The 20,373-nt window shown below is 38.1% G+C and overlaps 2 protein-coding genes and 1 pseudogene across 4 annotated transcripts; 1 reads left to right on the plus strand and 2 right to left on the minus strand.

Moving 5' to 3' along the window:
• Window positions 1-508: 508 nt before the first annotated feature.
• Window positions 509-9,354, minus strand: foxj2 (forkhead box J2). Its single transcript, XM_042740637.1, has 10 exons — window positions 9,018-9,354; window positions 8,382-8,701; window positions 6,628-6,702; window positions 6,398-6,478; window positions 6,227-6,322; window positions 5,125-5,278; window positions 4,710-4,985; window positions 4,527-4,628; window positions 862-1,230; window positions 509-662 (listed from the first exon to the last, which is right to left on the minus strand). Exons 2-10 carry the CDS (start codon window positions 8,685-8,687, stop codon window positions 559-561), a joined length of 1,563 nt encoding a protein of 520 aa, XP_042596571.1. The 5' UTR covers window positions 8,688-8,701; window positions 9,018-9,354; the 3' UTR covers window positions 509-558.
• A 721-nt stretch (window positions 9,355-10,075) lies between these two features.
• LOC122140090 lies at window positions 10,076-12,481 on the minus strand (annotated as a pseudogene).
• A 229-nt stretch (window positions 12,482-12,710) lies between these two features.
• Window positions 12,711-19,802, plus strand: u2af2a (U2 small nuclear RNA auxiliary factor 2a). 3 transcript variants are annotated; one of them, XM_042740639.1, is made up of 12 exons: window positions 12,711-13,221; window positions 13,845-13,998; window positions 14,106-14,212; window positions 14,773-14,924; window positions 15,109-15,225; window positions 15,332-15,500; window positions 15,595-15,674; window positions 17,763-17,885; window positions 18,144-18,230; window positions 18,333-18,584; window positions 18,667-18,848; window positions 19,192-19,802. In XM_042740639.1, the coding sequence occupies exons 1-11, from the start codon at window positions 13,173-13,175 to the stop codon at window positions 18,799-18,801; spliced, it is 1,425 nt and encodes a 474-aa protein (XP_042596573.1). In that variant the 5' UTR covers window positions 12,711-13,172; the 3' UTR covers window positions 18,802-18,848; window positions 19,192-19,802. The 3 variants fall into 3 exon arrangements, with proteins under 3 accessions (XP_042596573.1, XP_042596572.1, XP_018924919.1); XM_042740638.1 differs by having other exon boundaries at window positions 18,667-19,802; XM_019069374.2 differs by having other exon boundaries at window positions 15,332-15,470; window positions 18,667-19,802.
• The last annotated feature ends 571 nt before the right edge of the window (window positions 19,803-20,373 follow it).

Raw genomic sequence — 20,373 nt, forward strand, 5'->3', positions numbered from 1 at the left:
GTCAAAATACACCCATATGTATTGCTGTAGTATACCTCAGTGTACTGTTAAACTGCATTTATTCTCCCACAAATTGTTAGTGTACATGCAATTTGCTGAAAAAGTGCAATTTAAGATTGTCTTTGGTCAAAAAGTTCTTTCAATAGCTATTAAATTGACTAAAGTGTCAAGCTTTTGAAGTGCTAATGCTATTTACATTGTAATACGTTGACGTAAAAGGCAACCTGGTGTGGATCAATCCACCCCAACGTTCAAGGTCTGGAGCAGTTCAGGAACATACATGATAAATATTTTGGTTAATCTCACAATTTGGTGCTGGATATTTTTATTCTCCAGCACTTCAAAATGCAGTTGACTATAGCAGCACCACTGTGCCATATCAATCAAAGGAAACAAACAGCTGAAAGATGATCATTGTTATGATGGTGCTGCTTTTGTTCCACATATAAATGAAACAAGATGAATGAGTTAGCCTCACCTCCTTTTTGACAGATACTCATGCCTTTTCGCAATTATTGGCTCATGTTTTCTTTACGGTGTATTTATCTGCAAACAAATTTATTCAATCAAAGAATCCCAGTCGAAATCATCCTGGATTTCCTCACTGTTGACTTTCTTCAAGTGTGGACGTCCTGTGGGGGTCAGGGGTTGAGTTTGAAGTGCTGTATTAGGACAATGGGTAAAAACAGTTAAAACATTCTCCAAAACAATATCTTAATGTTCTACAGAAGTCATGGAATGGTTTGAAACTACATTGGGGTGAGTAATCAAATGACAGAATTTTCATTTTTGGGTGAACTATTCCTTTAAATTTAGATGCACAGTGGTCCTGTAAAGGATTTAAGGGGTCTGTTGACCTACCATTAGGAGTCAGTGGCTGGCTCGTGGTGGGCTGCAGCCCCAGGGATCTTTGTGCTGTCTGGTTCTGGGTGTGAGGAGTCAGGGTTCTCCTGGGACTTTGGAGGGGAGATTCACTAGTGCCAGGAGGGAGCTGAGTGGAGTAGATGAGTGGAGAGGGTTGAGTTAAACTAGCAAGGCTGGGAAGGTTAGTGGGCGGCATATTCATAGGATGTGGGGCCATTTGTCCAAAAGAGGAGGGGCCACCAGAAGATGAGCTAATGAGACCCTTCTGAGTGAAGAAACGGTTGAGTGAATCACAGAGTGAGGTGAAGAGCGTTGAATCCAATGCCCAGTCACAGAGCTCAGCCTGCCGCATGCTCTCTACCAGGTCTGCATGAGAACAACATAGATAGAAACGATTAATTTCAGTGATGTACAGTAGTTTTGTAGTATTTTGAATGCATTCATTAATTAACAAACCTTTAAGCAACATTACACACAGATTATGCACAGAATGTTTGCATGTCTATTCATTTAGATGTTCATTTTAATAAACTGGTCCAAAAAAAAAATTGCAACCACTGATTATCCTTTCTTCAGCAAAATAAAAATGTAGGTAAAAGGTTTTTTTTTTTCTTGATTCAATTACAGGGTTCCCACACTTTATGACCAATGCATTTCCAAGATTTTTCCAGGCCTTATTTTAAAAGTTGTTTGTGACAACAGTCTCTTATATTCACTAAGGCTATATTTTTGTAATCAAAAATACAGTAAAAACTGTAAAGTGACATACAGCCAAGTATGGTGACCCATACTCGGAATTCGTGCTCTGCATTCAACCCATCTAAAGTGCACACACACAGCAGTGAACACACACCCGGAACAGTGGGCAGCCATTTATGCTGCGGTGCCCAGGGAGCAGCTGGGGGGTCGGTACCTTGCTCAAGGGCACCTCAGTCGTGGTATTGCCAGCCCGAGACTCAAACCCACAACCTTAGGGTTAGGAGTCAAACTCTCTAACCATTAGGCCACAACTTATTCCACACCACAAACTGTCAAGCACATCTTACCAGCAAACATACACTCGTTCACATCCTTCTCTTCACTCTCTGAGGCAGAAGTCCTCAAATTCATCCTTTCTAATCATCCTACTACTTGTCTGCTTGATCCTAGTCATCTCATCTCCTTCAAGTCATTTCACCTGCAGTTGTACCTGCACTCCCTCACATCATTAACACATCCCTTCACACTGGTGTTTTTCCCTCAGCATTTAGACACGCTTGTATAACCCCACTACTTAAGAAACCCAAGTGTACTAAGGGAATAAATAGCCTACGAGAAGGGAGGATAAAAAAATACTTTAAAATATATTTCCTTACTTTTTCATGCAATTATATCGTTGGTTAAGTACAGGCGACTGTACATAAATTTCACTTTCGAGATTTGTGATCACAAGGACTCTATACTATGGAGCGGCAGTGCTTACCACACATTGGACAAGATTAGATGTTTGTCATTGGTGCTCAAGATCTGCAAATCATTTGCCATCTTCCTATCAGACATTTTTCCTTACTTTGTGTATGCGGTAAGTGAACTTTCATGTACTGTAATGCAACAGGCTACCGCTAACATTTTAGTGGCCCCGTAGAATGAGTTTGTTTCACTCTTCAGGCACACATTCCCGAATTTCAGATTCCAAATCTTTAATACTTATCTTGCTGGATCTGTCCACTGCTTTTGACATGGTTAACCACCAGATCCTCCTGTCAACCCTATTGACAAAGGGCATCTCAGGAACCACACTCCAGTGGTTTGAGTCTTACCTCTCAGATAGGTCCTTCAAGGTATCTTGGAGAGGTGAGGTGTCCAAGTCACAACATCTAACTACTGGGGTGCCTCAGGGCTCAGTTCTTGGACCACTTCTCTTCTCTGTCTACATGACATCACTAGGTTCTGTCATTCAAAAACATGGCTTTTCATACCACTGCTATGCTGATGACGCTCAACTCTACCTCTCATTCCATCCTGATGATCCAACGATAGCTGCTTGCATCTCAGCTTGTCTAACCTCAGCAGACCTTCAACTCAAGACAGAACTGCTTGTGGTTCCATCAAACCCATCGTTTCATCACAATTTCACCATCCAGTTAGGCACATCAACCATAACTCATTCAAAGACAAACAGAAACCTTGGAGTTATGATTAATGATCAGCTGACTTTCTCAGACCACATTGCTAAAACTGTCCGGTCCTGCAGATTTGCTTTATTTAACATCAATTAAGATCAGGCCCTTTTTTTAACATGCTTCACAACTTGTTCAAGCTCTTGTTCTGTCCAGGCTGGACTATTGCAACGCTCTCTTGACAGGTCTTCCAGACAGTTCTATCAAACCTTTACAACTAATCGAGAACGTGGCAGCAAGATTAATTTTTAATAAGCCATAAATAATGCACATCACACCTCTGTTTATCAATTTGCACTGGCTACCAATAGCTGCTCGCATAAAATTCAAGACAATAATGTTTGCCTACAAAACCACCACTGGCTTTGCACCCCTTTACCTAAATTCATTACTTCAGACTTATGTGCCCTCTAGAAGCTTGCGTTCTGCAAGTGAACATCGCTTTACTGTCCCATCCCAAAGAGGCACAAAATCACTTTTATGGACTTTTAAATAAAATGTTCCCTCCTGGTGGAAAGAACTGCCCAACTCAGTCCGAGCAGCTGAGTCCTTAGCCATCTTCAAGAATCGGCTAAAAACATATCCCTTCCATCTTTATTTGACCCTCTAAGTCTAGCACATTCTATTCTCATTTTATTCTTTAAAAAAATAAATGTGTCCCTTTTAGAATCTTTTTTTATTCTGTCTATTTGTTTTCTTTTTATTTATTGTACAATTAACAAAAGCAAAAAGGGCCTCTAACACTAGCTTGCTCTATTCTTTTTCTATTCTATCCATTTTCTATTTAATTATTATATAATTAAAAAATGTATAAAAACTTTGCAATGTGTACTGCATTAAGTGAACTGAGACTAGTAATAGCACTTGGATATCATTGCTCTTTTGTTGATTTTGATTGCTTCCATTGTCCTCATTTGTAAGTCACTTTGGATAAAAGCGTCCGCTAAATGACTAAATGTAATGTAATGATGACAAAGCTGAATTTTCAGCATCCTTACTAGAGTCTTCTGTGTCACATTATCATTCAGAAATCATTCTAGTGAAATGACAGTTGTGCTGCTTAATGTTTTTGTTTGCTTATTACATTTTAATTTTTATATAATGTAAAATGGAGGTTTTCCAGGGCGGTGCAAACCCTGTAGATTAATTAAAGTGTTGTTTTCACAGTTCAGCGTTTAGTGTAAATGGATGAGTATTTATATTATAAGTTAACAAATCATACATCCTTATGATTATGTATTTAAAAAGATATTAATGGTTTCAGAAATTAGCTATGTTTTGTTTGTTGCATGTATTGTAGCAATTTTTTTACCAAATGGTAGCGTGTCAATTTTAGTTTGAGTATAAGAAGATTGCAACTTGCCAAGTTACAGTTTCAAAATAGCTTTCCAACAGTGGAAAATACTGCTTCTGGATGCACATATTCCAAAATGGTTACTTTGAAACTAAAATGTAACTCCAGAGCGGAAAGTGAAAGCATGTAGACTACAGCTGAGTACTGACCAGGGTGACTGGTGAGATCAATGTTAGCCCAGTCCAAACTACTAGCAATTCTGAAACTCTCTCTCAAAGAGTCAGCGTTACTGAACCAATCTGCAGGAACAGCTGAAAGAGAGAGAGAGAAAGAGAGGATCAGGACACTCGCATCCCATCAACACGTCACTCCTGAGCAGTTATTATACTCACCATTACTGTGCAGTAGCTTGTCAGGCTCAGTGTTGGAGTTTGGATTAATGTTAGAGTTCTGGTTTGGGTTTAGGTTGTGTATAAAACTACAGTTAGTATTAGGTGTATTTGGGTTGAAGTTGCCATTGGTATTGAGGTTTGGGTTAAGATTAGGGTTGGGGTTGGTGTACTGGTTCATATTAGGGTTTGGACAGGGGCAGGGGGAGAGGGGAGGCAGGGTTGGCGTGTGGAGCGGTGCACTGTCATGGGTTAGTCCAAGTAAATTGGTAACGTCCGCTATGAGAGAGAGAGAGAGAGAGAGCGAGAGAGAGAATGTGAATCATCAACTAAACTGACACATCTTACACCGACTTGATTCTGAATCAAAATAAATGATAAGCCAAAAGGAAAAGAGTGGCATAATAGATTTACTTACATTGTGAGGTGACTCTCTCACTCACGGAGCGACAGAGGGACTGGAAGGAATTGTACAAATCTGGTAAGTTCAAATCAGCAAAGGAGAATCGAAGGGAGGGATCAGCATGAGGGTTCGAAGGAAGAGATGTTGGTACTGGGATGCTCGGACGTTGCTGTGGAAATTTAATTTGCAGAGATTCATTTGAGAGTTGTTTAGATAAACAATGTTATATACTACTTAAAGGAATAGTTGAGCCAAAAATGAAAGTTCTGACATTATTTACTCATCCTCACACCCAAACTTAATTCGAATTTAAAGGGATAGTTCACCCAATAATGTAAATTTTGTCATTAATTTCTCACCATCATGTTATTCCAAATCTGTATAGGTTTCTTTCTTCTGTTGCACACAAAAGACAATGCACAAATTAAAGAAAACAGATGTAGCCAGTTAATTTCCATTATGACGAACACAATCTACCAAACAGGAAATTATCACAGCCATGTCAAGTGCAAATTGGGTTAAGACATGTTTTTGTGTGGTGTCTGAAAGGGAAATTCCTACAAATCCATAAGTTCAGCTGAAAAAGTAATTGTGTCTGTGACTGCTAATTTTTTGCTGCATGTCTTTAAATCTTGACAGTAATTGTTTTTATCTCAAAAGAGGGTTTGTGTTTGCACAAGCTATTAGTAAACTGCTGCTAGCTCCTAAGTTGACATCTTTAGAATATGGCACCTCTATTTGATATCAATATTGGTTACGTTATACAGAAACAATAACATTAATGGCATCTAAGCACCCTTTTTGTAGTTCATACAACTTTAAAGTTGGCACCTATTTTGTAAATGCATAGTATAGATTCTGAAAACCATAGATAAAAATAATACTATACAGATTTGGAATGACATGAGTGTGAGAAAATGATAACAGAATTTTAATTTGAACTTTTCCTTTGAGATGATGTATGCATTTAAATTCACTATAAATGAAAGTCTTCCAGTCACTAGCTTTCTTTTGTTTACCACACACTCTCATTTCCTCTTTCTTAGACCTCAAGCTCTGCTATAAGAGGATCTTAATCCTTAATAGAAATAGAAAAGCAGAAGAAATGATTTTGAACCTTGCAAGGAGGGGGAGAGAACGTGCTTTTGCTGTCTGGCTGAGGTGGGAGGGGCTCTGCTTGACTGACAGGCACTTGGGCCTCTGAGAATGGAGCTTAAAGAGAGATGTCATTGAGGGAAATACTGATATCATAGATGTGATAAATATACTTCACGTGACGTACTCTTACCTCCTCCTCTTTAGGATAAGGACGTTTGACTGCCCTGGGTTGAGTTGACTCAGGCGGTACATCCATCGTCCAGTATGAGCCCTAAAACAGGTGATTATTTTAGCTTCAGTATTAGTAAGTGGATTTGAGAGTGTTATAACAGTAGTTAGTAGCATGACAGTAATAATCTTTCCTATCTAACATGAAATAAACCTTAGATATATATATAAAAAATAATTTGACTACATCACCTTCCCAGGATCGCTCTGTGGTCGAGGAACTTTCCGGAAACATTTATTGAGGGACAAATTGTGTCGAATTGAGTTCTAAGGGACAAAACAGAAATGTGTCTGTACATACATATGTATTTGACATGCATTACTATGCAAAGATTTGGGGTCAGTAAGCTTTTTGGTAACACTTTACTTAAAGACTTTATGTATAATCCACTGAAAAGGGTTATTAAAGGGTATAATGCATTTTAATTATTCATAATGTGTGTTGAAATACATTCTATCTTGTCGTAAATACTTATAACCAAATTTAAAATGCATAGTGTAATGATGAATTGATAAGTGTTATAATATATTAACTGTGGTTACAGTTGTTTATGAGATTGTACAATGCATTATAAGGTGCATTACAGAACATAATTAATGCATTAAAACTGCCTTTATAATGCATTATACATAAAGGCTTTAAGTAAAGTGTTACCATTTATTTTATTTTTTTTGAAGAAGAAATTAATACTTTTATTCATCAAGAATGCATTAAATGAATCAAAAATGACAGTAAAAACACTCATGTTACAAAAGATTTCTATTACTGTTCTTTTGAACTTGCTATTTGTCAGAATCTTGAAAAATGCATTATGGTTTCCACAAAAATATTAAGCAGCACATCTGGAGTAATGACTGCTGAAAATTCAGCTGTCATCACAAGAATAAATAACATTTTATGAATCATTTGAATCATTTCCTAAAATCTGTTTTTAAACGTGTCCAGATTCCTCAGATAGTCAGCACCACTTCCAGTTAAAGAGCATCACATATCATATCACATAGCTTTAATCGTGAAGTAGAAGAGATTGCATCACATTTCCTGTAAAGTATCACTACACACCTACAAACTGTCATTGTAGGTCTGTTATAAATCTGTGTGATGAATCATAAACAAATTTTAAGTATGCAATAATAAAAAGCAGTCTGTTCATTTTGACACCTTTTGATGGTAGGATATGATGCAAAACAAACTCCCCAGAAACTCAAGTCGGTGTTATATCTATCAAAAGAGAAACTGAGCCACTGGACAGAAGAAAAGGCATGTTTACTTGCTCCATGAGATTCATTCAGGGCTCTGAAATCCAACAACTATCAAAGTCAATAGTCCTTCAAAAGGGCCAAGATCCCAAAACCATAAAAAAACACACACAACATTGTATGCTGAAAAATCATGAAATGTTAAACTGTTAAATTTAAATGCCTAAAATCTACATTGCATCCATCAATGACGTAAAAATGATCAGTTCTCTAAATGACTCAATAATATTCATTAAGTTTTTTGAGGGGTTGCACCACATGACATTTTACAACCTGAACTAACCATGCCTTGCCAAAAAGACAAGATGGTCAAATTATTTAATATTTTAAAATGAAAAAAATGTAATATTTTTTTTTTTCTAGGAAATAATTAAAGAAAATATTATGCCATAAAGTTTTCTTTTCAAGCCTTTAATTTCCTTTAATTAGACTTTTTTTCTGTATTATGATACCAGGAAGGTTGTATCATCCTGACATGTTTAACTCTGTGATTGACCCTAATATACAAAAGAACTGCTTTCAGCTACATTTATATTTTACAAAAGTTTCTTTCTAGACTTGTTTATTAAATCAACAAAGGTGTAAATCCAAACCACAGGCCCAGTTCGAGCACAACTGCATACACAACTCTGCCTCAATGTATATTTAGCACAAGGAAGTGGTCATGTACTGGTCTGGCCCTTTACCTTCCATCCTCTTCCTGCTCTGCTATAAAAAGGAAATGTGTTGCTGATCCATGTGTAAATATCATTCAAACTCAGCTTCATTTCAGGAGCAGAACTTATCGCCATGGCTATCAGAGTGGCGTAGCTGTGAGGAGGTTTCACTTTGGAATTGGATCCAGGGGACGGTGTAGGTATGGGAGGGATGTCCTTCTCTCTTCCTCCTTCTTTTTTTCGCTCCACTCTTTCTTTCCCTGATCGCAAAGTGCTGATTCCCAGCTGAGGAAGCCAGTCAATGCTGGTCAAACTAGAGTCCAGTTCAGAAGTCATGCTGAAGGGGAGATCTGAGGTGCAGAGAAAACAAAACATTATGTAATACCGTGTGTTAACCCTTGCAGTCCAGCTAAGCTGTGAAACCAAGTCAACAATGCCATACGCTGTTGCAAGACAATATGATTTAAAAGTGTGTAGTAATCCCAATCTTAATTTAGAAGTCATTAAGTAATGTTTTGACAAACAAACATAAACTTAAAGCATCAGAGTTACTGCACACTGTATGGATCAAATGTTGGATACGCTTTTAGGTCTATTATTTCGAAAATAGCCCACTATAAGAGATTAATATGTGTGTTTAAGAATAAAAGATGAGTGAAAGCATACCCGTTTCTGTCAAAGGGCCACAGGCTTCACGCTGTGCTAATTTTTAATGCTGTCATCTGTTGCACAGAGGCATCTGAGGGATCTCCGCAAACGCTTGTTTATCCTCCTTCTTTCTTGTCTTTTGTTTATCGCTGCATTCATTCGCGACCTGAAGCGCCTAGGTTAACACGTTTTGTATTAAATTTCTGTTTGGAAGAAGAAGAAATAGTCGGAAAAAGTTCTTCCCTTTCTTTCTCGTTCCCCCTCCCGTTCTGCCTGATGAACGTCACACACTCCACCCTCATTTGACATTTGAGAAGTCGGTGTGTTTCTCCTCCTCTCGAAGCTACACTTGTAGTGTTTTACTGTTGAGTAAGTTCCTGTTTCTCTGCTGAGGGGAGTGGTGCACCAGGCGCTGTAATAATTTCCATTCAGATTTTCTTGGTATGACACGGTGATCTTTGCATCCTGCTGGATTTCACACTTGGCACACAAGTAATGAAGCAGTGAGGATACAAACAAACGTTACGTAGGCTATCACACATATCAACACCATATGCATAATCAAGAGGCTTAAGTTTTATTCTTATTTCATAAAGATGAATGTACCGAATACATTCATTTGGTAATGCTTTACAGTAAGGTTTTATGCATTAATATCAATTTACTTGTAAGATAACAATAAAGGACGCATTTATTTTTTTCATTTTAATTTACACATATAACACATTAAAGTTGTATGTTAAAATATACATTGTTAACTCTATGATCAAACATAAAATCATGAAAAATAATATAATCAAATTCAAATTAAGCTTGATTAATAAATGTGATAACATTTTAAATTGAGTTTTCATTTGCTAACATTAGTTAACAGGAAGTAACAATGAAAAACACTTCTAAAGCATTTATTAATCATAGTTAATGTTAATTTTAACTTTAATAATACATGATAAAAATCTGAAGTTGTATCTGTTAATATTAAATAACATTAACTAGCAACGGAAAGTTGTTTTTATATTAACTACCATTAACAAAGATGATTAAATTCTGTAACAAATGTATTGCTCATAGTTAGATAATGCATTAACTAATGTTAACATGCAGAACCAGAAGCGTTACCAGAAACATTTTCAAATGTCAAATATCCATGTTTCTTTGGATGTTATTTTATTCAAATACAAAAATGCTCATAGCACACATGACTCTAACAGGTTCAGAAAGTGGTTTGTGCTGACTTCTAGTAATTGATGTAATTATGTCTGCAGGGTGTGGTGTGTGACTGTGTAGACTAGAGAGCTGAAGAAGGCCAGCAGGCCTTGTATCAGGGGAGGGGTGAGCCAAGAGCTTCTGGATCTGTGTGCAAAAAAATGAAGGAGGACAGGTCAGAACATGAACACAACAATAGCCGAATGCAGACTTAATCACTACAAAATCCCAACCACCTCAGCAGCTCCTCATACAGACTCAAACAAACCTTCAACCAAGGCTAAGAAAACCCTTGATTAATCATATGATTCCCTCAAGGTCTTATAAAAAGTAATAGCTTACCCCAAAAGTCCAAACCCGTCTTTTTTTTTCTTTAGCTGAACACAAAAAGAGATGTTTCATAAAATATCCAAGCTCTTTTCTTAACAATAAAAGAAAAAAGGGATTAGTGCTGTCAAACTTAATAATGTCCAAATAAATTAACATAAAAGTGGCCAATGCAACAATTGTGTTCTATTCCCTCTAATGTCAGCTTTGTGTTAAATATGCATTCAAATTTTACATTCTTAAATTTAAATATTAACTACATTTAAATATTTACATTTTTACATTTCTTGAATTAAAAAATAAGAAAAGTTACATATAAATTAATATATAAATTGTGTATGTGTGTGTATCTTAATGCACATACAAGAAAAAAAATTCTGCAAAATTCTGCAAAGATTTAGAGTGCCGTGAGTACAAGACAATGACAGAATGCTTTTTAGGTGTAAAAGAGTTCAAATGTGGCTGACACACAGGTACCTCTTTACAGTTGGGGTGCTTGGCATCCTGCACTAGTTGTAATAAAACTCCCTCTGTAGTGGTGAGAAACGCCCCACCCTGCTTCAGTCGTGGCAGTGCAAAAAGACGATCTGTATGACTGAAAATGACAGACAGATATGTATAGAAAAGCCTGAGAATCACTGGCTCTTAGGACACAACAGATTCTGCACAACCACCTCAACAAATAAACATATACTGTATCTGTAAGCAAACACTGTAAAATTCCTCCTGTTTCTATAGACCTTTAGAAAAAAGCTTATAGATGCCATCCATCACTTGACTTGAGTTTGTGTTTGAAAAGATGTGGGTGTGAGTCAAGATAAGATATGTAAAAATCTCGCATTTGCAATGATTTAAAGACAATTTTTCATATGTAATCATATAACGCCAAGATACATTGATATATTGGGGGCAGATGTGGCCTTATGGTTAGAGATTTGGACTTGTAACCAGAAGGTCGCCGGTTCAAGTCTTGGTGCTGGCAGGAGTTTTAGATGGGTGGGGAGTGAATGAACAGCGCTCTCTTCCACCCTTGATACCCGTGGCTGAAGTGCCCTTGAGCAAGGCACTGAACCCCCAGTTGCTCCCTGGGTGCTGGATATAGCTGCCCACTGTGTGCAATTGGATGGGTTAAATGCAGAGCACCAATTCCGAGTATGGGTTACCATACTTGGCAAATGTCACGACTTTCACTTTCTTTCACATATAAAATATCAAAACAGGTTTCAAATTTGTATATTTTAAACCAAATTATTATTAAACCTTTTAATGCCCTATTAATTTCGTATGAAGGTGGTGATTTTAACTGTGGCAATCTTGTGGCATTGCTCACAATGTTTGTAAACTGGAAAATAGTGGGTCTGTAGCAGCACTGAGCCTTTGGTGGACAGCCTGCCAGTTCTTCAAATTCTGTGTCTTTGTGCATAGACTGTAATACAGTGTTTCTCTACCAGGGGGACGGGGCCCATTAGAAGGCCTCAGAAAACTTCCATGGGGGCCCAAATAAGTTTTAAAATGATTTCAGTTTAGTTATATTTACATAATCTTAAATGAAATAATAAAACACTAAAAATAAAGTTGTACAACATATTCTGTTTTATCACAACACAATTAAGCACCAGCAGTACTTATTAGCTTATTGGCAATGAAAGCAAAAAAGGTAATACATATTTTGTGACTAAACTGTAATGAGTGTCTGACTGTGCCACCTAAATGAAATTAAAAGAAAATGCTTAATGAAAATAAATACTACAATGTCTAAAAACACTGACATTGGGTTTTGAGCCACTGTTCTTGTAACAACAATAGTGAAAGAACGTAGGCAGTGCTCTAATGCCCTGCACTTTAACAATGCATTTAATCTTTCTCACTTACACATAGATTGCAACTGTCATACTGCGCTGATAAAAGAATTCAGGGGTATTCAGAGGCCAACGAGCAGTACTTACTGTTAGCAGAGAGGACTAACCAGGTCAACGTTACCCTGCCATTAGGGGGCGCAGTCAGATACAAAACAATACAGCCTAGTTTATTCAGTTTTTGTTCGTAAAGAACATGTATATTTATATGTTATGATTTTAAATGCAAAATACACATTCTTGAAATCAGCAGCTGTAATAAATACCCTTTATAATTTAATATATTTTAAAGCTTAAAATTTTAAAGTTGACCCGGAAGTGTTTGGGAGTGGCCACTGACCTTAGTGGGCGCACTCTCACGGCCTTGGCGTTTCATAGAGATTTTGTGGAAAATAGAGACTGTGCTTTACGTATTTCGGTAGTTTTGAGGAATACATGAGCTCTTCCACTAGCATAGCAGTCGTTTATTCCAGTACATCATCCGGTGCATGTGTGTTTACGCTCGGTGTCTTTGAAAGCACGCTTTCCTCATGCTAGTCTTTGTATGTAACGGTGCTGAGTGCTTCTGGAAGACATCAGCTCGACTCCAGCTGCTTTCATTAAACTGCGCTTTGCTTCCTCAGGGTCGCGTTTTTGCCTTACACAAACTATAGTTTCTTAATTGCTTCACGCTTGGTGTGAAGTTTATAATTATTATTATTTTGCGAGATAATAGCAGCCTCTGAATTGCTAGCTACTAGCTAGCCCGCTTCACTCTCAGTCGGCGTGTTGGAGCTGCTGGAAAATGTCCGATTTTGACGAGTTTGAGAGACAGCTGACCGAAAACAAGCAAGGTGAGGAATAAAAGTGTAATTGTGATGAGAACGAGGGCATGGTCAGGTGTTAGAGCTGATGTGGTAGTGGTCAGTGAGTACATTTCTGGACGTGCCTGCAGCCTGAAGGAGGGTCTGCATCACATTGCACAGATCCACACCAGACAAATGCAGTGATGTTATGTCTTAAATGCATTGCTAATCTAATTTACACAATGTGTGTGTTTGGGGTTCTGCAAAGATAAGCAGCTTAAAAATAATGTTTATATAATGCATGCATGCATAAATATGTTCTGGGCTCAGTGTTAAAAGTTGCATGTGATGAATAAAATGCTTTCTATTCATGCTTACTTATCTGTAATTAAGCATTTGATGAATTCATAATAATGAGGTCTAGGTTTATTTAGTTAAAGTGACAGTTCACCCAAATGAAAATCCTGTCATCATAAACTTACCCTCATATTCTTCCAAACCTGTATGACTGACTTTCTTCTGCAGAACACAGTTAAAGATATTATGAAGAATGTTGTTCAGCCCGTAAATATATTTAAAAAAAGCTTTATTTGTGGCACTGGTGCTTATATGAGCATCAGTAAGCAGATTGCAGTTTGAATGAACATGTTGAATTTTTTTATGCTGTACAGCGGACAGAGACAAGGAGAACAAGCACCACCGGCGCACTGGCTCGAGAAGTCGCAGCAGAGACCAGGACAGGAAAAGAAGGAGCCGGGACCGAGAAAGGAGAGGAGGCAGCCGAGATCGGCATGGAGACAGCAAGGACCGCAGACACAGACGCAGGTAAAATTGGGAAAACTCAGATCCTTAGGGACATTGACTGAAAGCTTTACGAAAGCCTGTGTATTTTCAAAGACCGTCATTGTTGATCGCTCTGTCTCCATTGGCAGTCGCTCTCCACACCGTGAGAAGAAAAAGATTAAAGTGAAAAAATATTGGGATGTTCCTCCTCCTGGATTTGAACACATCACACCCATGCAGTACAAAGCCATGCAGGGTAAGAGTCTGTTTTTCTTTCATTCCTGTTTTGACCCGTTTACATCTGCTCTTGAGCTATATCTCTCGTGATCTATCTTGATGCCCCTAGACAACAATGAACAGCCACCTGCTCTCCTGTCGACTAATCTCTGGGCTAAAACAAGAGTTTTAAACATTTCTTGTTGTGTGCTACTCCAATATGAAATAACTGTTTTAGCCCATTATTTTTTAAATTCATTAAATAATAAAATAAAAAAATTAATTGTTCAACTAGGAGATGGATTAAATTGATCAAAAGTGACAGTGAATAGATTTATAATGTTATAAAATATTTCTAGCACATATAAATGGCTTCTTTTTTTTTTTTTTTTACTTTACTATTCATCAAAGAATCCTGAAAAAATGTATGATAGTTTCCAGAAAAATATTAACCAGCAACTGTTTTTGATGAGAAAAATAAGAAATGTTTCTTGAGCACCAAATCTGCACATTTCTAAAGTATCATGTGACACCGAAGACTGGAGTAATGGTGCTGAAAAGTCATGTCTAACATACTTATGAACCTTTCTTTGTCTTCAGCTGCTGGTCAGATCCCGGCCACTGCTCTGCTACCCACAATGACCCCTGAGGGTCTGGCTGTGACCCCAACACCTGTTCCTGTTGTGGGCAGTCAGATGACTCGACAGGCCCGGCGGCTTTATGTCGGCAACATCCCATTTGGCATCACAGAGGTAAGTTGACATTCTGTAGTAGAAGGAGTGATTATCTTTCCTTCAACGTTATCATGAATCCAGTATATAATTTGGCCTGTCATCCATAAACTGGAGTACAACTGATTAATTTTGTTTAATGCTGTGCTTTTTTTCTTACACAAGTTTGATTAATAGCATTGCTTTGTGATATTTTTTTTGATAGGAGTCTATGATGGACTTCTTCAATGCTCAGATGCGTTTGGGTGGCCTGTGTCAGGCCCCAGGTAACCCAGTCCTTGCAGTTCAGATCAACCAGGACAAGAATTTTGCCTTTTTGGAGGTCAGTCTTCATTCAGAGTGGTAGAGCAAATTTCGTAGATCCTCACATAAAAGCGTCAGGAAATTCTGGCAGCCTAATAATGTCATTTTTATGTTTGGCAATACAGTTTCGTTCGGTGGATGAAACGACACAGGCCATGGCATTTGATGGCATAATTTTCCAGGGACAGAGTTTAAAGATTCGTCGACCACACGACTACCAGCCTCTGCCAGGCATGAGTGAGAATCCCAGTGTCTATGTCCCAGGCACGTCTCTCTTTTGCTCCCCCAATTCTTGTACGCGCAATGTTTTGTTCTTTTCATTCAAAGTTTAGTAGTTATTGATTTAATTTCGATCATTGTTGGTCACACTCTGGCTCTTTCTCTGTAGGCGTCGTCTCCACGGTGGTCCCTGATTCGGCCCATAAACTCTTCATTGGCGGTCTGCCAAATTACCTCAACGATGACCAGGTTTGGGTTAAAATGACATTGTGTTCCGTTCACTGGAGTGACGCAGAGTTATCCCTCAATTGGGCAGAGCGTTCAGAATCAGATCTGACAATCTTTTTACATTTTAAGCTTTACAAAATGAAAGACAAAACCTTTTCATGCACCACAGAACAGTTGTTTCTATGATTTTAAGCTCCCTTTTGTCAATCTGAAAAATGCATATACAGCGGTGCTTTAAAGTTTGTGAATTTTCTATATTTCATCATCAGATTCTGAAATAAGACAAAGAGAATCCAATCAGACAAATGAGCCTAAAAATGTATACTTTGTCATTTATTTATTGAGAAAAATGATCCAGTGTTACACATCTGTGAGTGGTAAAAGTATTTGAATCTGTGCTTTCAATACCTGGTGTGACCCCTTTTGCAGCAATAACTGCAGCTAAACATTTCTTGTGATTGCTGATCAGTCCTTCACAACAGCTTGAAAGAATTTTAGCCCATTCCTCAGTACAGAACAATTTCAATTCTGTAATGTCCTGTGAACTGCTTGCTTCAGATACTCCACAACATTTCATTTGGATTAAGTTCTGGACTTTGACTCGGCATTTCCAAAACATTATCTTGTGTGCTTGGGGTTGTTGTATTGCTGCATGGCCCACTTTCTCTTGAGACGCAGTTGTCAGACAGATGTCCTGACATTTTCCTTTAGAATTTGCTGGTATAATTCAGAATTCATTGTTCTATCAATGATGGCAAGCCGTCCTGGCCCAGATGCAGCCAAACAGACCCAAACCATGATACTACCACCACCACGTTTTTCAGATGGGATAAGTTTCTTATGCTGGAATGCAGTGTTTTCCTTTCACCAAACAACGTTTCTCATTTAAACCCAAAATGTATATTAGTCTCATCCGTCAATTAAACTTTTCTCCAAGTCCTCTGGTTTGTCCACATGATCTTTAGCAAACTGCAGAGGGGCAGCACTGTTCTTTTTGGAGAGCAGTGGCTTTCTCCTTGCAACTCTGCTATGCACACCATGCTTGTTCAGTGTTCTCCTGATGGTGGAATCATGAACATTAATATTAACCAATGGGAGAAAACCCTTTAGTTACTTAGAAGTTACCCTGGGGTCCTTTGCAACTTCATGGACTATTACACATCTTGCTTTAGAGTGATCTTTGTCAGGGGAGGGTAACAATGGTTTTGATTTTCCTCCACAATCTGTCTGACTATGGATTTGTGGAGTCCAAGCTCTTGAGAGATGGTTTTCTAGCCTGATGAGCAACAACAGCTCTTTTTCTGAGGTCCTCAGAGATCTCCTTTGTTCCTGGCTGCCATAATGCACTCCCACAAACATGATCAGACTTTGATAGGTCCCTGTTCTTTAATTAAAACAGGGCACGCACTGACACCTGACAGCCATCCCGTTGATTAAAAACACCTCTGAACAGACGGACTCTAATTTCGCCTTCAAATTATCTGCTAATTCTAGAGATTCACATACTTTTGCCACTCACATATGTTATATTGGATCATTTTCAGGAAAAAATAAATGACCAACTATATATATATATTTTTTCAATTGCTTGATTGGGTTCTTTTTTTGTCAAATTTGCATGATCTAATGAAATCTGAAATCTGATGATCTTTTGGGTCATATTTATACAGAAACATAGAACATAGAAACATAGTTTACAAATTTTCAAGCACCACTGTAAATATTTAAATTGATTAAGAAGCAACAAGTCACTTGTTCACAAATGCTCACCAATGTATATTCATTTGGTCAAAATACAGTAAAATCAGTAATATTGTGAAATATTATTACAGTTTAAAAGAACTGTATTCTGTAATTTTAAAATGTAATTTATTCATGTGACATCAAAGCTGAATTTTCAGCAGCTTTTCTAGTCTTGAATATTACATGGTCTTTCAGAAATTGGCCTTCTGAACTTTTTTATAAATGGAACATTCAAAATATTTTGTTTGAAATGTTTTTTCTAGTCTTTACTGTGACTTTGGATCAATTTAATGCATGACTTCTTGAATGATGCGTGTGGTTATATTTTTGTAAAGTTTTACGTAGTGACTTTTCTCTGTTCTACAGGTCAAGGAATTGCTGACATCGTTTGGCCCGCTGAAGGCCTTTAATTTGGTGAAGGACAGCGCAACAGGCCTCTCTAAGGGCTATGCCTTCTGTGAATATGTTGACGTCAATATCAGTGACCAGGTGATGACAACGCAAAGCTTTACACCTTCATAATCAGCCAGTTAATGCTCAGCAAATAACACACATTTGTCTTCTGCATATACTGTTGGCTTCTTTGTTTTATATTTATTACATGTACTGTTTAATATTGGCTTTATCCGTAAATCTATGAGAAACAAATATTTAGCTAGAATTTATCATGGGATGAGCTAGAGGCAGTGTCAGAGCTTTTGGTTGATGCCCATGCTAACCTCTCCGGCACACTGTTTACTATCACAGGCCATCGCGGGGCTAAACGGGATGCAACTGGGTGACAAGAAACTCCTGGTCCAGAGAGCAAGCGTCGGCTCCAAGAACACCACACTGGTGAGGGAAAAGTGTGAATAGTGTATAGTTTATTTACTGGATGTAGGCCATGTAGACCTTATCTCCTGTTTCTCACCCTCTTCCCCTCTTTCTTCCCTCTGGACTGGTATAAACCAGACACCAGTTACCCTTCAAGTTCCAGGTCTCATGAACAGCTCGGTGACTCAGATGGGCGGCATTCCCACAGAAGTATTGTGTCTGATGAACATGGTGGCTCCAGAGGAGCTGCTGGATGATGAAGAGTATGAGGAGATCGTGGAAGACGTCAGAGATGAGTGCTCCAAATACGGCCAGGTCAAGAGCATCGAGATCCCACGTCCCGTTGATGGCGTGGAAGTTCCTGGCACTGGAAAGGTTTGAAAACAGCTTGTACAATGTCACATTTCATCGTGACCATTTGAAACAGTTATTTATGGTCTTTTTTGCTTTGCCTCAGATCTTCGTGGAGTTCATGTCAGTGTTTGACTCCCAGAAGGCAATGCAAGGCTTAACAGGAAGGAAATTCGCCAACAGAGTGGTGGTGACTAAATACTGCGACCCTGATGCCTACCACCGCCGTGAATTCTGGTAGAGACCGGACAGAATCCAGCGCGAGAGAGACTCGGAGAGATGCAGATGGTGTGATTTGAATCTCTCAGAAGCCCCTTATTTTGTAGATTTATGAGGTCTGAGAGAGTGTGAGCTTTTTAAAATCTGGCAGACTAAAAGCATGACTTTTGATTGGTCAAAATGTAGCGAACCAGTCATCTGTCATGTTTTTTTGTTTTTTTTTTGATGATGATGACAACAACATTGAAATATGTGCAAAGCTTTAAGATGGGAAAATGGACCATACCGTGTCATTATCTACAGAAAAGGATTTAGTTAGACATGCCACTAACTTCCAGCTTAATTTTGACCCATAGTGAATTTACATGTCACTTTGTCTCGATGTTAAATTCCTGCTCTATCATCTGTACAGCTCACACACTGGTCAGATAAGAGTGAGAGGAGGATGTAAAGGAGCAAGTGAGGAAAGAGAAAAGATGACAACTACAAAAATGAATGATACACTCAAACAAGAAGGTGAGAGGGGGTATTTCAGGAGAGAAGTCTTTGTTATTTGAATATGGTTTTATATTTAGGCTGTGAATGAGGTTTCATGTGTAAAAGTGTAGAGGTTAAAAAGCCAGAGGAGTTTCCAGGTCATCTTTTGACACCATACATGTATGAGGTAAAGCCGCTACAGGCATCTATCTTGTAGAGGGTGATAATTACCAGTTACATCTATACTGTCCTCTATTTTCCCCCTCCTCTGTCTTTTTCCTGCTATCTCTCCCTCCTTTTATAATAGTTGTACTGTTTTTCGTGAATCCTATTTTCCTGGCCCGATCTAACCAAATTTATACACAGTGAAAAAGATACTTGTCTCGTTTCTGTTTTTTTTTTTTTTCTTTTTTTTTTATATACATTCTGTATCTAACTGTCCACTGCTGTTTTTTAAAACTGTTATAAGCTGAGTTGATTTAATACAATGCGTTTATGTATGAAGACCAGAGAAACATCTGGTGAAATAAACTCAATGCATTTGAATTGACTTGCTACACACTGCATCTATATTCTGCCAGCAGATAGTGCTAACAGGCACTGCTCACTTCAAGTAGTGTAGTTTCAATACGGTATCTGAGTATTATGGCGGCTAGGGTCCTCTGTGGGGGGCGGCTAGGGTTACTGGGGGGATGGCGGGGGGTTGGGAGGGGGGGTAGGCTGGTGTTTTTGTTTGTTTGTTTGTGTTTTTGTTTGTTTTTTGGTCAAAGAAAAGAAACGAAACAGGACAACAATATCAGAAATATGTTGATTGCTGATATTCATGTGTTTCTATAAGTTGACTGGAAATTATGAAATGCAGAGAAATAGAGATTGAGGAGTTTATTGTGCTTCACAAAACCAGTAGATTAAACTGAATAAAGAACTCTGCAAAGACTAGAAAAAGAGTCGTTTATCGGGTGGTTAATTTGAATAGAATTACATAAAAATTGTTTCTGACTCTACCGACAGCTACAGACTACCTGATGCATGTTATGCAAAAAAATGTCTGAAAATGAATTCCAAACTGACCAATATTTTCTTAAAGTGCCAGGAAAATTTGTTGACAAGCAGAGCT

Source organism: Cyprinus carpio, chromosome B16 (genome assembly GCF_018340385.1).
Source record: "Cyprinus carpio isolate SPL01 chromosome B16, ASM1834038v1, whole genome shotgun sequence".
NCBI lineage: Eukaryota > Metazoa > Chordata > Actinopteri > Cypriniformes > Cyprinidae > Cyprinus > Cyprinus carpio.